The sequence below is a fragment of the Opisthocomus hoazin genome, chromosome 2 (assembly GCF_030867145.1).
Source record: "Opisthocomus hoazin isolate bOpiHoa1 chromosome 2, bOpiHoa1.hap1, whole genome shotgun sequence".
Lineage (NCBI taxonomy): Eukaryota > Metazoa > Chordata > Aves > Opisthocomiformes > Opisthocomidae > Opisthocomus > Opisthocomus hoazin.
Window position 1 is genome coordinate 107,125,543 of NC_134415.1, and position 17,620 is coordinate 107,143,162.

The following is a 17,620-nucleotide window of genomic DNA, read 5'->3' on the forward strand; positions in this document are numbered from 1 at the left end:
TTTTTAGCAGCCCATTGTAACGTTCGATCTTTCCAGAGGCTGGTGCATGGTAGGGGATGTGATACACCCACTCAATACCGTGTTCTTTGGCCCAGGTGTCTATGAGGCTGTTGCGAAAGTGAGTCCCGTTGTCCGACTCGATTCTTTCGGGAGTGCCATGCCGCCACAGGACTTGTTTTTCCAGGCCCAGGATGGTATTCCGGGCAGTGGCATGGGGCACAGGGTAGGTTTCCAGCCATCCGGTGGTGGCCTCCACCATTGTGAGCACATAGCGCTTGCCTTGGCGGGTTTGTGGCAGTGTGATGTAGTCAATCTGCCAAGCCTCCCCGTATTTATATTTTAGCCATCGTCCTCCATACCACTGAGGCTTTACCCGCTTGGCTTGCTTGATTGCAGCGCATGTTTCACATTCATGGATAACCTGTGCGATAGTGTCCATGGTCAAGTCCACCCCTCGGTCACGAGCCCATCTGTATGTCGCGTCTCTTCCTTGGTGGCCCGAGGTGTCATGGGCCCACCGAGCTATAAAGAGTTCACCCTTATGTTGCCAGTCCAGATCCACCTGAGCCACTTCAATCTTAGCAGCCTGATCTACCTGGTGGTTGTTTTGATGTTCTTCAGTGGCCCGACTCTTAGGGACGTGGGCGTCCACGTGACGGACTTTTACAGCCAACTGCTCTAGCCGGGCAGCAATATCTTGCCACAATGGGGCAGCCCAGATAGGTTTACCTCTGCGCTGCCAGTTGTTCTTCTTCCATTGCTGCAGCCACCCCCACAAGGCATTGGCCACCATCCAAGAGTCGGTGTAAAGATAGAGCACTGGCCACTTCTCTCGACTGGCAATGTCTAAAGCCAGCTGGATGGCTTTCACCTCTGCAAACTGGCTGGACTCACCTTCTCCTTCGGCAGTTTCTGCGACTTGTCGTGTAGGGCTCCATACAGCAGCCTTCCACCTCCGCTGCCTCCCCACAATGCGACAGGACCCATCCGTGAACAGGGCATACTGTTTCTTATCTTCTGGCAGCTGGTTATACAGTGGGGCCTCTTCAGCACGTGTCACCTCCTCCTCTGGCGATGCTCCAAAATCTTTGCCTTCTGGCCAGTCCATGATGACCTCCAGAATTCCTGGGCGACTGGGGTTTCCCATTCGGGCACGCTGGGTGATCAGAGCGACCCACTTACTCCACGTAGCATCGGTGGCATGATGCGTAGAGGGGACCCTCTCTTTGAACATCCAACCCAGGACCGGCAATCGTGGAGCTAGGAGGAGCTGTGCTTCAGTGCCGACCACTTCTGAAGCAGCTCGAACGCCTTCATATGCTGCCAGAATCTCTTTTTCAGTGGGAGTATAGCGGGCCTCGGATCCTTTGTATCCCCGGCTCCAGAACCCCAGGGGTCGACCTCGAGTCTCCCCTGGTGCTTTCTGCCAGAGACTCCAGGTTGGGCCATTCTCCCCGGCTGCGGTGTAGAGCACGTTTTTAACATCTTGCCCTGACCGGACTGGACCAAGGGCTACGGCATGAACTATCTCCCGTTTAATCTGTTCAAATGCCTGTCGTTGCTCAGGGCCCCATTCAAAATCATTCTTCTTCCGGGTCACGTGGTACAGAGGACTCACAATTTGGCTGTAATTTGGGATGTGCATCCTCCAAAAACCCACAACACCCAGGAAGGTCTGTGCTTCCTTTTTGCTGGTTGGTGGAGACATAGCTGCTATTTTGTTGATGACATCCATTGGGATTTGACGGCGCCCATCCTGCCATTTTATTCCCAAAAACTGGATCTCTTGAGCAGGTCCCTTGACTTTACTTCGCTTAATGGCGAAACCGGCTTTCAGAAGGATCTGAACTATTTTCTCCCCTTTCTCAAAAACTTCCTCCGCTGTGTCGCCCCATACAATGATGTCATCGATGTACTGCAGATGTTCTGGGGCTTCACCCTTTTCCAGTGCAGTCTGGATTAGTCCATGGCAAATGGTGGGACTGTGTTTCCACCCCTGGGGCAGTCGATTCCAGGTGTACTGGATGCCCCTCCAGGTGAAAGCAAACTGTGGCCTGCACTCTGCTGCCAAAGGGATGGAGAAGAATGCATTAGCGATGTCAATTGTAGCATACCACTTGGCTGCCTTTGACTCCAGCTGATATTGAAGTTCTAGCATGTCTGGCACGGCAGCACTCAGCGGTGGTGTGACTTCATTCAGGCCACGGTAGTCTATTGTCAGTCTCCACTCTCCAGTAGATTTTCTTACTGGCCATATGGGACTATTAAAGGGTGAGCGAGTTTTGGTGATCACTCCTTGACTCTCCAGCTGGCGGATCAGCTGATGAATGGGGAGAAGGGAGTCTCGGTTGGTACGATACTGTCGCCGGTGCACCGTTGTGGTGGCGATGGGTACCTGTTGTTCTTCAACCCTCAGCAACCCCACAACGGAAGGATCCTCCGAGAGACCAGGCAAAATGGACAGCTGTTTAATTTCTTCCGTCTCCACAGCAGCTATGCCAAAAGCCCACCGATACCCCTTTGGGTCCTTGAAATAGCCTCTCCTAAGATAGTCTATCCCAAGGATGCACGGAGCCTCAGGGCCAGTTACAATGGGGTGCTTCTGCCAGTCCTGCCCAGTGAGGCTCACTTCAGCCTCCAGTAGACTCAGCTCTTGGGACCCCCCTGTCACTCCCGAAATGCAAATGGGCTCTGACCCTTTGAACTCTGATGGCATTAAAGTACACTGTGCACCAGTGTCCACTAGAGCTTTATACTCTTGTGGATCTGACGTGCCAGGCCACCGAATCCACACCGTCCAATAGACACGGTTGTCCCTTTCCTCCACCTGGCTGGAGGCAGGGCCCCTCTAATCCTCGTCAGAGAAATTGCTGCTCACCTGCTGTAAAAATGACTTGGAGGTCCCCTCCAGAGGATCGGAATCAAGGTCAAACTGTCTACCTGGTCTGGAGAGTTGGCTTTTGGAAACTGGAGCGGCATTTTTCCTAACAGAGTCCCCTTTTGTGATTGTTTTACCTCGCAACTCACGTACTCGTGCCTCTAGACTTGAGGTGGGTTTTCCATCCCACTTCCTCATGTCCTCTCCGTGGTCACGCAGGTAAAACCACAGGGTGCCCCGTGGTGTGTAGCCTCTGTATTCCCTCTCCTGAGCAGGGAAACGCTTGCCCCTAATAGCTGAGATGATGGCCCGTACAGGTGGGGAGTAGGACCTACTCTCTTTCATTTGTCGGACCTCCCGGGCCAGTTTCTCCACAGCTGAGACAAGGGAGGAAGAGAGACTTTCCTCATATTGGCGGAGTCTGACAGCCACCTCGTCCACTGTTGGTGCGTCTTTACCTTTCCAGTTTACAACTTCCAGTGAGTTGGCATGCGAGGAGGGTGCACTCCGCACAAACTTCCTCCACATGGATTGTGAGCACTGGAGTTCATCTGGGTCTGTGGGTACCTGCTCATCGTCTGTGTCACAGTAAACCAGCTCCCGCACAGCCAATTCCCTCAAGTACTGAATACCCCTTTCCATATTGGTCCACTTGCCAGGATAGCATACAAAATCGTCACTGAAGGGGTATCTCTCCCTCACCCCTGAGAGAAGTCTCCTCCAGAGGCTGAGGACTTGTTCCTTTTTCCCAATGGCCTTGTCAATGCCCCCATCCCTGGCCAGGGATCCCAGCTGCTTGGCTTCCTTGCCCTCTAATTCCAAGCTGCTGGCCCCGTTATCCCAGCACCGCAGCAGCCAGGTGGCAATGTGCTCGCCTGGGTGGCGGCTGAAATCTTTGCGCATGTCTCGCAGCTCGCTCAGGGACAGGGACCGGGTGATGATCTCTGTCTCTATCTCCCGTGATGACCCTGGCTCATCATCATCCCTCCCGGAGCGATCTGCTCTCTTTGCGTCTTTCTTTAGTTTTACAGGGGCGACTGCTACCAGCACAGGTTGGTCATTGGGCTCAGTCACTGTGCCTGTGGCTGGAGCTGGGGCTGGAGCAGCTGCTGTGCCCGCTGGGGAAATCGAGGCAGACCCTGCAGCTGTGGCTGCAGCAGCCGTGGTGCCAGTCGGGGGGGCTGGGACTGCCTGCTGGGCTGGAGGGGCTGCAGGGCCGGCTGGGGAGGCAGCGCCAGCTGCAGTGCCTGCCGCTTCGCTTCCCCCCCTTTCCCTCTTAAGGCACTGAACAGTGTTGAACAGGGCTCGGTAGGCGTGGGCCAGACCCCAGCACGTTGCGGTGATCTGTGTCTCTCTGGAGTTCCCAGGGTGGCAGCACACTTTTTGCAGATACTTTACTAGTTTGTCCGGATCCTGTACTTCCTCAGGTGTGAGTTTAAAAAACACCGGAGGTGCCCACTGCCCTAGGTACTTGCCCATGCTGTCCCACACACCCAGCCACTCACAGCTATCCAGCCCCGGGGCAGGTCTCTGCACGATGTTCTTAACGACTTGCTTAGCCCTAAACAAAAACCAAAACCCATTCAGGAGGCATAACAAAAGGAGAGTGCTGCCCTGAGCATCCCAGGGGTACTCGAAATTATCAAAAGCCGTTAGAACTGGCCTGAAGGAGAGAGGGGGGGCGAAAGAGTGGGGGAAGGTATCCCCTTCGGTTTTCCCCACAGACTGGGTTTGATTATTCACAAATTCTAAGACATAGGATCCGAGGTACGGGAATGACCGCAGAGCCGCATGCAAATACAAGCCTAATTTCATGCACAGTGATGTTATCATATCATAAGTCGATATCGTAAGGTAGAGCAAAATTATCATCCTGATCTTTTTCCCAGCGATGATGAACAGCACGGCATTGAATACATACTGCAAATAAGGATTCAGAAACCACAGCCATCTGATCAAAGACAGAAACATTTTTACCGGCGACTATTTAACACAGAAAAACGCGTATAACAAAATTTAACAAAACGTAAGAAGGCAGTTTTAACACCCGCTGCTCAGCCCTGCCGTTATCCCCGCTCCACGTCTGGGCGCCAATTAAAATGTTTTGGTTTCGGCTGCCGCCGGCAACAAAAGCGCCACGCGGCCGCCCCTCCCCCCGCCGGCGTGCGGAGGAGAATGGAAAGAAAGAGGCAGAAACTGGTGGGTCGGGATAAGGGCAGTTTAACAGAACAGCAAACAGAGGGAAAACAGGAACAACAACGATACAGATAAGGAGAAAACACAACCACGAACCGTACAACAGCCGCTCTCCCGAAACCGGACCGGCGCTGCGCCCGCCCAAGCCGCGAGTGCCTTCCCGCCGCGCCGCTCCCCCCCCACCGGAACCCAGCGTGACGTCACATGGTATGGAATACCGGGCTCTGTTTGGCCAGGTGGGGTCAGCCCCCACCCCCCGGCTGTGCCCCTTCCTGGAGTCCGGTGAAAATTAACCCTGTTCTGGCCAAACCCAGGACATTTATTCAATGTATTTACTGAGGAGCAATAAACTGGATATCAAACTCAAAGCAGCTAGTGATTCTGCACGCACATGCAATGGTTTATATGAACACTTTAAATAGATTCATTGTAATAGTGTGATGGATTCTCTGCTCCAAGTTGCTGTTTTACAGAAATTAATATAATTTGAGAGAAAATAATGCTATGACTTTCCCTTCAGAAGTGCCATGGAGCAAATATAAACTCTTTACCAGCATTAGCGACTTATTCATGCACCTAGAGTTAATCTCTGTGCATAAATAACTATTTTAAAATAAAGCATAACATTAAACGAAATTTAAAAAAAATGGATACTGAAAAGTTGCCTTTCTTCTCTTCATTATCAAAATCAAGGGAGCTGAGAAGTTTGACGGCAGAAGGCAGTGCTGCCCTGGACACCTTCCATAAAAGTGACTGACATAGACATCTTTGCAATTATACTCTGCCCTAAAATTGTATAGTATGTGATACTGTTAAAAGAACTGTACTGAGCTGTGATAAAGAAATTAAATAAATAAGCCATAAAAAATAGATGCTACTCAAACTTCGCAAAGTTGACAGCAAATTAAACTTTGTGAACTTGAAAGAATAACTGCTCATCTGGAGAGAAATTCTGAAGGAGCAAAAAAAAAAGGGGGAAATAATTCAGTAAGTAATTTCCTTCATGGTGTGGAAAATGAGTAAGCCTGAATACACATAATATTTAGCATTCTGAAGTGAATTACTCAAGTATGGAAATAAGTGTTTAAATATCTGAATAATGTCCTTAACTTCAGTGGAACTCTTCCTTGTCTAGTCATATATGTAGGTGCTTTTCTCATCAGACAAAGATGTTAAACTGAATTCTTACATAACATTTGTTTATATGTATAGAAGTTTCGTTTATGGTAGTGCAGGAATGAAAGAAGTCCTAAGAGAATGGAAGCAGACTATTAGAAAGCGTTTAAGAGTTTTCCAGTCCATTACTTTTTGGACCAAATCACTTCAGACACTTTCTTGATTTTTTCCCTAGCAAATAAACTATTGCCCTTAGCCTATGTTGAAATTTCTGTCACTACAGTGACTAGATGATTAAACAAAATAAGGATTTATAAAATGTCTGTCTATATTAGATGCACTTTAAAGTGTTTATCAATGTTTTAAATACTGTTGCATTCACGTAAATTTGATGGAAAATTTATTTCATTTGTGAGGAATGGGATATGTCAAAATTACTAACCTACGTTTCTTATTTCAGTACAGGGAGAATATTTAAAAAAATATTACTAAATGCCAATTCTTTTTTTTTTTTTTCATTCATTTCTTTTCAGCCGTATCTTGTGGTATTCCTGAATCTCCTGGGAATGGTTCAGTTATAGGTAATGAATTCACTTTGGGCAGTAGATTGATATATGAATGTAATGAGGGCTTCAAGCTAGAATCTACTCAACAAGCAACAGCAGTGTGTCAAGAAGATGGATTATGGAGCAACAAAGGGAGGCTACCTGTTTGCAAATGTAAGTGGGCTTGTATTTTTCAAGCATGTTTCCCTTGAACTTTCTCAGGAAAAAACTTCACTGGTGATGTTTAGGCTTTATGTATATGTATCCCCTGAAATGGCCATTCAGGAACATACAATCACACAGAATTTAGTAAAGTAGGAGAGGCCTATAAATTTGTTTAATTAAAAACTCCTTGTTTATCTTCTTCAAAAATGCAACTTAAAATTATTATATAGTTCAGTTTCATGTATATTTTCTTGTTATGAAAAATGTACTCTTCTCCATTTTCACAGTATAAAGTTACAACTACAGATTTTCAACTATTTACATATAGCTTCTAAAGTAATAAAAGCAAAAACTATTTTGTAGAGTACTGCTTGTGTAGATAATTAAGCTGGATAGGAGTTCTTTAGTCTCCATTTTTGCCTCCTGTCAGAACTAGCCAGTGTAATGCAGACATGGACGTACGTTTTGGGCTGGTAATTCTCTATATTGTCCTCTGGACAATCTCCAGTTGATCTACACGTTTCTTGAAGGACAGTGCCTAGAAGTGAACACAGCAATTCCACAGAATACAGAAGAAGGATTATTCAAAACCAGCTGCGATCACACAGACATGCTCTGAATTCAGAGCCATGTGCGGAGGGATGGCAGTGCTCCAGTGTATTGAACTGCACTTCATTCTCTCAGAAATAATGACAAGGTCCAAAGAACATAACTTGAATGATTAATCATCGGAAATATCAACTAATTTTTTGGAGGGAAGAGGCCAGTTAAACTAGCTGGGGATTAAAAATACTGAATTAATAACACTGTATCTGCAGTGGAAAAATATAAAAAAAAAGCTGTGTTGTTGATATGATCAAACTTAAGCTGACAATGACTACTCTATGAAACAAAGCTTAATTATTAATATTTAGCACAACTTTCAACATTAGAAAGTTTTAATATTTATAATAGCCTAAGGTAATATAGATAACACTTTTTAATCTTTTTTTAAATTTTCTAAAAATTTATTCAGTTTTAAATAGAATCCCATTGCTTCTAAATGCTGAAGTGCTAAACTAAAATGCTAGTGATCTACATGACAATATTAAAGTCAATATTTTCAAAATGGATTGCTATTCAGAGGCAGGAATGCTTTACCCAAGATTTCTTACTTGCAAAGTGCAGAAAAGCTTAGACAATCTGCATAACAACTTGTTTTTGCAGTATTACTGCTGTGAGGATAAATGTAGGTAGTCTCCAGAGACAGAAACATCTCAGACTTGATGAGCAGCAAACACAGCACAGAAAGGTAAATGGTAAATAAATGAGTTCATTTTATCCCGAGGTCTATTAAAATGAATGTTGAAATCAGTGCAGTTTGTTTTGCAAAGTATCTCTGATAATATAATGCCAGAGGCAGAGGTTTGAAACTCCTTTCTTTACATTAGAAGTATTTAAATCGGATCTGAATTGTGAGAAATATGGTTCATGCTGGTCATACAGCAAGACACAGAGGAGCGTGGACATTAGGCTATTGAACTTAGCTACATGAAATATCAATCAACAGATACCTATTAAGAAAGCTTAACTGAATGACAAATAACTAACTTGCTTCAGTTATTCTACATAGAGATCTCTAGCACTTGATGAAAGGGACTAGAGATGTCTATCTGTATCTCCTGTAAAATTCCTCTGATTTAGAAATCTACATTTTTCAGTGTTCTAGAAGTGATTTTCCTTTTTCAACTTATACAGGGTGTTTTGAAATGGGTAGAAAATTTCAAAACTGATAGAAATGAGAACAGAAGTAGTATACATTTTCTCCTGCATATCCCTGTGACTTGGTCTCCCTCTCTCTCCATTTCATGTACTAAAGATGACAGAAAAGAATAGTTATCTCCATCTGGACAGTGAGGGCAGTGGTCAATGGCTCAATGTCCAGATGAAGATCGGTGACAAGTGGTGTCCTTCTGGGGTCTGTGTTGGGACCAGTACTGTTTAGTGTCTTCATCAATGACATCAGCAGTGGGATCAAGTGCTCCCTCAGCAAGTTTGCAGATGACACCAAACTGAGTGATGCAGTCGACACACGTGCGGGATGGGATGCTGTCCAGATGTGGACAAGCTCAAGATGTGGACCCGTGTGAACCTCATGACATTCAACAAATCCAAGTGCAAGGTCCTGCACCTGAGTCAGGGCAACTCGCAGTATCAATACAGGCTGGTGGGTGAAGGTATTGAGGGCAGCCCTGCCGAAAAGGACTTGGGGATACTGATGGATGAAAAGCTGGACGTGATCTGTCAATGTGCGCTCACAGCCCAGAAGGCCAACCGTATCCTGGGCTGCATCTAGAAAAGCATGGCCAGCAGGTCAAGGGAGGGGATTCTGCCCCTCTGCTCTACTCAGGTGAGATCCCATTTGGAGTCCTGCATCCAGTGCTGGAGCCCTCAGCACAGGAAAGACATGGAGCTGTTGGAGCGGGTACAGAGGAGGGCCACAAAAATGATCAGAGGGCTGGAACACCTCTCCTCTGAGGAAAGGCTGAGAGAGTTGGGATTACTCAGCCTGGAGAAGAGAAGGCTCCGTGGAGCCTTTATTGCAGTGTTTCAGTGCTTAAAGGAGGCTTATAAGAAAGACAGGGACAAACTTTTTAGCAGGGCATGTAGTGATAGGACAAAGGGTAAAGGTTTTAAACTAAGGGAGTGTAGATTTAGAGAAGATATAAGGAAGAAATTTTTTTACAATAAGGGTGATGAAACACTGGAACAGGTTGCTCAGAGAGGTGGTAGATGCCCCCTCCCTGGAAACATTCAAGGTCAGCTTCGATAGGACTTTAAGAAAACTGATCTAGTTGAAGATGTCAGAAGACAGAATGCGTTCACTTACTGCAAGATCACAATGTTACTTTTTTTTTTCTGGTTATGATGAGGTACCCCACCAGTTCTCTAAAGGTAAATACTATAATTTGTAAACCAAGAGTGTGAAGGTATACAATATTATATCACATCTCTATATAGGTACATATAAAACGTCCCCATGTAGGTTAGACTCCATGTGTGTTGGTGCTGAGATCTGGACTGGTACATGTTTATTAACAAAAATACTGCTGAAACAGGATAATAAGTTAGCCTCTGTTCTTACTTGCTTTCCTTTTCATGGCAGTAAAGTGGCTGCATTACCTAGGAAATTGAATTTGTGGTTAATTAATTTTTCTAACATTTTAATTGCCTGGGATGCTCCCTCCAACTGCATGACTTTATTGCTGTTTTCCTTTTCTCCTTTAATATATTCATTCAAAGATTTAAACCGAGTCCTTCATTGGTTTATGCTAATTTCTCTAATATCAAACATTTCAAAGAAAAGTCAATGTTACCTTTGCATAATCAACATATGCAGATTTCACTGCAAATATTTTTGGAACCTATGGTGTGCTAAGCTATAACAGTGATGGTTCAGATGTTGATTTTTGTCTAGAAGTCAATTGGAAAATCATTAGAAATTTTAGAAGCCCTTTTAAGTTTTTCACTAGGTTTGTACAATGTCTAGTTATAGAAACATGATTCATAAAAAGTTATGGAATAAAATGTCAGTTGTATTACAAATGCAAAAAGGATTTTGTTAATATAAACAGGCAAAGATTCACCACCAGCTCATCACAGATACAGCGCAATTGCTGAAGTTTTTCTTAGCTAGGACATTCAGAACACTATAGCCGATAAGTCTCCTAATGTTTTCTTTGATAAATCCTGAGGTCAGTAAGTAAGTTTTGGAGTATTTTTTCAAGGTTCGGTATGTAAAATGAAGTACTTATTAAGGGTAAGCACTTATTCAGTGAACAGTGGTAAAACAGTTAATTAGTTTAGGCATTTTAGATTAGTCCAGATACGTTAGACTGATAACAGATTAATTTGACATAGCTGACTGGATTGACAGACGTGATGTGATCCTTTTGTTTATCAATTTTGAGGTTTTGAAGCCTTTCCTGTTTAAATATGTTGAATGACAAGAAGCGCTTTATTTTTTTTGGTCTGTGGGTTTTTTTCTACTAGCATAGCAAAACTATCAACAAGCTCAAGTGATCCTATTTTGTTCTTAGGTCTTTGTTCTTAGATTCTGTGGTCTATGTGATTATTTATTTCCTACTGTCTTCTTATTTTACTAATACTTACGAATTTAAACCACACTAGTTCTCAAGCATAATACATTACCATAATTTTGCTTTTTTTTAAGCTCATAGTGAATTTAGTCAGAAGGGTATATCTGAACAACATAGTTCTAATTATTGCATTGTAAGTTCACAATACAGTAAGTCAAAAATGTCCTTTCCCTTTGTGATTGTTAACTACCTGCTGAAGAATGGCAACCATGTATCAGATGCCTTTGCACTTGCAAATCATAATAGCAAGTTCCTGTAATAGAGATATTTTTCCATCACAGACATTGTACTTCTTGTTTCACAGGGAAAAAAAAGACAAGTTCGTTCAGAGTCACAATATTCAGTATATTCCTGGAATAACATGAGATGTACTTTTTTTGCTCACGTAACAATAACAAAGACAAGTAAAGGCTTGTAGAAAGAAGAACGCAGTAAAAGGGAAGAGTCAGTCTTCTGGTATTCATATTCCAGAAAAATATTGATAGTGCAATGTGTTCGTTAACCAAAAGAGCAAATAAAAAGAATAACAAAATTATGAAGAATTAATTTCTCTTACGGGTTTTTTGTTTATTTTTTTTTACTCATAAAGTATAGCCTTTCTCAAGCGTTGCTGAGGTAGTAGTTGTTTTCTAAGGTATTCTTTGGATATAAACAGTCACTAAGTGATTCAGACTTTTTCTATAGCAGGGAAATTCTGAACAACATGGTATAAGATAACAAATACAGCTATTTTTAAATAATCATAAATAGTTTCATAAAACTAGTCTAATTTTCACAGGGACACAGGCATATAAAGGTAGAATTCATGTCAATGTCACAAATATTGTAAACATTCTGTGTAATTTATCTTGAATTGATGAACATAAATTTGAAGCTCAAAAATATTTCAAAATGCTATATATGGCTGGTAGCTATATTAAGCCTTATGAAAAACATAAACTACAGTTCTAGTCTACTGGCTGTAACTGCATTCTCTTGTAAAATCTGAGATACTAAAAGCAACAGAACTTAAATCACTCTAAAAATCTCTGTTATAATTTTTTTATGTCAGTTATTCTAAACTGGAATGTAATAATCTTCCTGTATACGCACAGTATACCATTTAATAGTAATTAGCATTTGAATGTGTGTTAACAGCTCTTATGACAACCTGTTTTAAGAACTTGTTAGAGCTTTTCTAAAGTGAATATCATGGACAGAAAAATAAAACATCATTTGAGCAGTTGCAAAAAGTACATAGCATTATTTGCTTTCCCTTTTACACTGTAGTCTGTGATGTGTTTTGTCTCTGAAATTTTTAAATAAATCGCACTAGAGAGCATAACTGTATGTCATTGTTCCACTGCATCTCACACAAACTCCTCCTGCTCAATTTGTAATACTCACTGTAAGATGTTCATTATTTTTCCTGGAACTTGTATTTCAGAAATGCTGATGGTGCTCAATTTTACATTACAAAACTTCTGCTTGTGAGGCAAGACATATATTCTGTGAAGAAACTTAGTGGTGGAGTGCTAATCTAAGTGTCCTTTTTCCACAGCTGTAACTTGTCCCAGCATAGATACTCTGCTCTCAGAACATGTTGTCTGGAGACTGATTTCTGGGTCACTGAATGAGTATGGAGCTCAAGTCATGCTCAGCTGCAGTCCTGGATATTATTTATTGGGTCAAAGACTCATACAGTGCAGGACTAATGGAACCTGGAGTGTAGGCAATGAAAGGCCAAGTTGCAAGGGTAAGGAACATACTTGTTTACAGAATAGCCTATGCTTTTTAATACGTATATTTTATTTTATAAACAATATAAAGCTCAATTAAAAAAAGTTGCTATTAATCTCCTGTAAGTAAGCAAATATGAAATTTTAATTAACATGATATTAAATGATTCAAACTCTTTATGTGTAAATTACAATATATTTCATACAGAAGTCAATGAAGTAGTATCAGATGATCAATGTGGATGATGATCTATGTCTGACTATGGATTTATTCAACTAAATAGTGCATAAATATTTAGAGAATGATAGGAGATAATGTCATTACTTTAGAAGAGTTCAGATTAGAATTAGATTAGAAGATGATATTGCTTTGACCTCTTGGGTGAAGCATGAAAGTTTTACTGTTGGAGAAATGTACATATGAGCTTTCATAATGTCTTCATACGAAAGTATCATAAATTACATCAGCCTTGGTTTTGGATGTTTAACGATTTAGAGAACCATGACATTCTCGGTGGGATCATAGAGATGTCAAGGGTTACAGTATCAGAGTCTTAATTAATCCCCCCAAAACTTCATTTCTTCTTTTTCCAGAGTGTCATTTGCGTTGGTTGGAGAGAGTATTTGGCACATCAGGTAGTTCTGCTGCTCTTAAAGCAGAAACTTTTCCTCCATTATGGTAGTACTTACAGGCTTTCTTTCAATGCTAGGGCAGCACAGAAGATCCCAGCATCTGAAGGAAAATTGCCAAGTGATAGGCCTAGCATACTACACAGAACTGGAAATAAAATATAGGCATTCAATTTTTTGGAGTAGTATGTCATGAGATATTCAAATTTAATATTTCATCCTGAAAGAGATGCTTTATTTTCTTTTTAGAGAGCAACTATAGAAAAGAAGATTCAGTGAGGTTTCTAATGTTAGAAGATATCTGAGACTGGCTATTCTGAAACAATCTGAATCAGTAATAAAATTTTTATAGCAGCGCTGTAGGAGAGAATTCTTGGGATCAGGTGAACAGCTTACTAAATTATACCCTCTGGTATTTTTTAAGCAAAGAGAACAGAATCATTCTGTTCTGTCACACTCTGCTAAGTCTGCAGACATGTCAATAATACCTTATGATAAATGGAACCAGAAGTATTTAATATGATTCTGTGATAGTGATAACAGAATGAACATAAACATCAGATAGCTTTTCATATTCCAAATAAATGGCTAAGCAAAATCTTCAGTAAGATGTACATATTGTGACAAACAGAAGACAAAATTAATTTGGCTAAATACAAGCTGCTAATGCCATCTGAGACTAGTGGCAGCATCTAGGTTGACAGATACTAAAGAGAACTTGGGAGAGATTCTCAACCTTCTTCAATGGCAGCTGGAGGCTAGACAGAACACCCAAAGTCGTCTCAGATGGTACTGAATCACTTCCAAGGGTGATTCAAGTATAAATTGACGCAATCTTTCACCGGTATTAGGAAGTGTGTGGCTACAAACCTAAGGCATGGCATTTACAGAGGCAGTATTAAAGAATGATTCTGGTGTGTGAAAAGAACAAAGAAAACAGAACAAAGAAGGACGTACACCATTCAACTAAAATAATGTAAATCAATATTTATTTTCTAGAAAAGAACAAAATGTGTAAGATGTTTTTAGAACAAGGCTGAGAGCACTACCTGTAACAGCAATCAATACGATACATACATGAAAGCAGTGTATTTGATCTTATCTAAATTATGATGGGTTGTGGAGTTATTTTGATTCTGGTTTGTTCCATTAGTTTTGTTTTAGGAAAATTTCCTTTTGACAATATTCAGTTGAAAAAATAAAGTGACTCTTCTATATCTCTTATAAACCAGTAATAGCTATATCAATTTTCTTTTCAAATTTAAAACTGAGTTTTTTATTCTAATAACTGTAATTATGCCCCTTTCCTTTTGTGCACACATACTAAAAAACCTAGTTTTGTATTTGCTGCCTAACATGCAGCTACTGTTCACCTGCTGAGAAGTCTTTGAAAAGCTAGTTCTTGACCAGCCTCTACAATTTCAGAATTTTTAGGTAAGTAGAAAATGGGGTGACCCATATGGGATGTAGTTAATCAAAAGCAAAGTATTAGGTAGATACAGAAACACAAGGAGTTGCCGACTGAAGATACAATATTTTTTCTATAAGACAGGTACATTATTTTTACCATCTGATAGAGGACAGATTAGGATTTAGTTATGGAAAACTTCATCCCCCAAGAGATGTTTAATAATGCTTCCATTGGATATAGATCATTAAGATCCAGAAATACCGGTAGAGTATTTTGAAGACTCTACTGTTTACTTTCTGTCTGTCATTCATATGCTAAGCATAGGTTATATAAATATAGATTCTAGCTGTTTGTATTTCTGAAGCAGCAGGAAAGCCAACTGAAACACTGACGATAAAGCATTTAGATCATGTTTATCAATATCTACTTGTGAACAGTATGTATAAAGGAATTGTGAATCATCAAAGGGGGTTTTGGATTAAGAGAGACCTAACTAGTAAGTTTGTTTTATTTGTTTAAGAATATGCTGAACAGCTGCCTAACAGATCATGAGGTGGCTCATTATTCTTGTATTTTAGTTATTTTTAACTGGAGTCGTTAGAACTTAAAATAATAAAGCATTTGTAATATGTTTAGAACAATTTGTTCTATTGTATTTTAGGAAAATTTGTTTTTTAACATATGCATAAGCATAATTAGTATTCAGCATTAGCACTAGAAGTTACAATGTTATACCACTCCACAAATCACATTAATGTGACTTGATTGTAGTCAAAAAGAGTCTTATCCACCTTTGGAACCTTATGTGCATAAGAAACTTTGATAATATATATTCTGATTATGACTGAGTTAACTGCACAGTGCTATGTACTTTATTTTATCCAACTTCTACCCAATTCCACATTGTTTTGTATAGTGCATCTATTAAAATACAGGAGAATGTGGCCTTGAGCTTTCAGGTAGAAAGTTTAGTTGGGATTAACATGCTTTTAAAAGTATGTTTATGCTAACGTATAATGAAATACAACTGAAGCTCTTAAAGGAATTGGTCTGCATCTTAAATTACAATATTATTGATGTACTTTTCTAGAAACAAAAGACATAACAGAACAGTTTTACTTAAATTAGTTTGATACATTCTGAAATGGGAATTTTTCATGTGGTGCTTGTAATAGGTGTGGATTGCAGCTGATACTACAGCTTTCTGTGACAACAGATCAATTCTAAACTTAAGAAAAAACAGAAGATTTGTATTATCACTAAGTAGACTACCATATATATTATATGATTATGAATAGTAGAGAAGAATAAGAGAAAAGACAGTTCATAACAATTTAGGGTACTACACATTTAAACACACATAACATTTAAAATGGCTGGGGGAAGTATATTTGAGGAGTAGCCAGGAGTATGTACACACGAAATATAACCACAGCCTTCCCAAACATTCATTTAATTCCCTTGTTTCAGAGCTGGAAATACGGATTGTGTTTAGGCTCCTGTCAAGATGTGAAGATATTCCAATTAATTTTCAGATTTAGATCATGTGTTGCCAAATCAAGTATAATTTTAAGCCTTTACTGTGGAATACAACTCATATTTGTTCCGATTACATTTACTTTTAATGAAAGTGTGAACTGGTATATTGTCTTCCACTCTAAGAAATTCTGAAAAGTATTTTCATATTTCAGTTTGTTCAGTTGTTTGGGTTTTTTCCTAGTTATCTCCTGTGGTGGTCTTCCATCTCCACCAAATGGAAATAAGATTGGAACCTTAACAGTATATGGAGCTACTGCAATATTCACCTGTAACACAGGATACACATTGGTTGGTTCTCACGTGAGAGAATGCTTGGCAAACGGTCTCTGGAGTGGTACTGAAACTCAGTGCCTAGGTAAGAACCCAGCTTCTGTTTCTTCCTTTTTTTTTTTTTTTTTGTTCTAATTAAACACAGTATCAGTTACTGGAATTCAGCTCTTATCAAGCAACAACATTTTTAAATAGATGAAAAATAACGATTCTTCTCTGCTATCTATCTGCGTCCTTTTAGCAGAACACATAGCATTCCATAGAATCACAGAATGGTAGGGGTTGGAAGGGACCTCTGTGGGTCGTATAGTCCAACACCCCTGCCGAAGCAGGGTCACCTACAGAAGGCTGCACAGGACCATGTCCAGGCGGGTCTTGAATATCTTCAGAGAAGGAAACTCCACAACCTCCCTGGGCAGCCTGTTCCAGTGCTCCATCACCCTCACAGGGAAGAAATTCTTCCTCATGTTCAGATGGAACTTCCTGTGCTTCAGTTTGTGCCCATTGCCCCTTGTCCTGTCGCTGGCCACCACTGAAAAGAGTTTGGCCCCATCCTCCTGACACCCACCCTTGACATATTTGTAAGCATTTATTAGGTCCCCTCGCAGCCTTCTCTTCTTCAGGCTGAACAAGCCCAGCTCCTTCAGCCTCTCCTCATAAGAGAGATGCTCCAGTCCCCTCATCATCCTTGTAGCCCTCCGCTGGACTCTCTCCAGCAGCTCCTCATCTTTCTTGAAGTGGGGAGCCCAGAACTGGACAGAGTACTCCAGATGAGGCCTCACCAGGGCAGTGTAGAGGGGAAGGAGAACCTCCCTCGACCTACTGGCCACACTCCTCCTAATGCATCCCAGGATCCCATTGGCTTTCTTGGCAGCCAGGGCACACTGCTGGCTCATGGTTAACCTGTCCTCCACCAGGACACCCAGGTCCCTCTCCACAGAGCTGCTCTCCAGCAGATCGGCCAAAGCCTGTACTGATGCATGGGATTATTGCTCCCGAGGTGCAGGACCCTG

At 41.4% G+C, this 17,620-nt stretch overlaps 1 protein-coding gene across 1 annotated transcript in view; it reads left to right on the forward strand.

Moving 5' to 3' along the window:
• Window positions 1–17,620, forward strand: part of CSMD1 (CUB and Sushi multiple domains 1) — a 1,295,699-nt gene that overhangs the window by 1,192,607 nt on the left and 85,472 nt on the right. Inside the window, exons 50-52 of the mRNA XM_075445037.1 lie at window positions 6,724–6,909; window positions 12,580–12,774; window positions 16,519–16,692. Of these exons, the coding sequence (XP_075301152.1) occupies window positions 6,724–6,909; window positions 12,580–12,774; window positions 16,519–16,692 (555 nt within the window). The remainder of the gene's footprint in view (window positions 1–6,723; window positions 6,910–12,579; window positions 12,775–16,518; window positions 16,693–17,620) is intronic.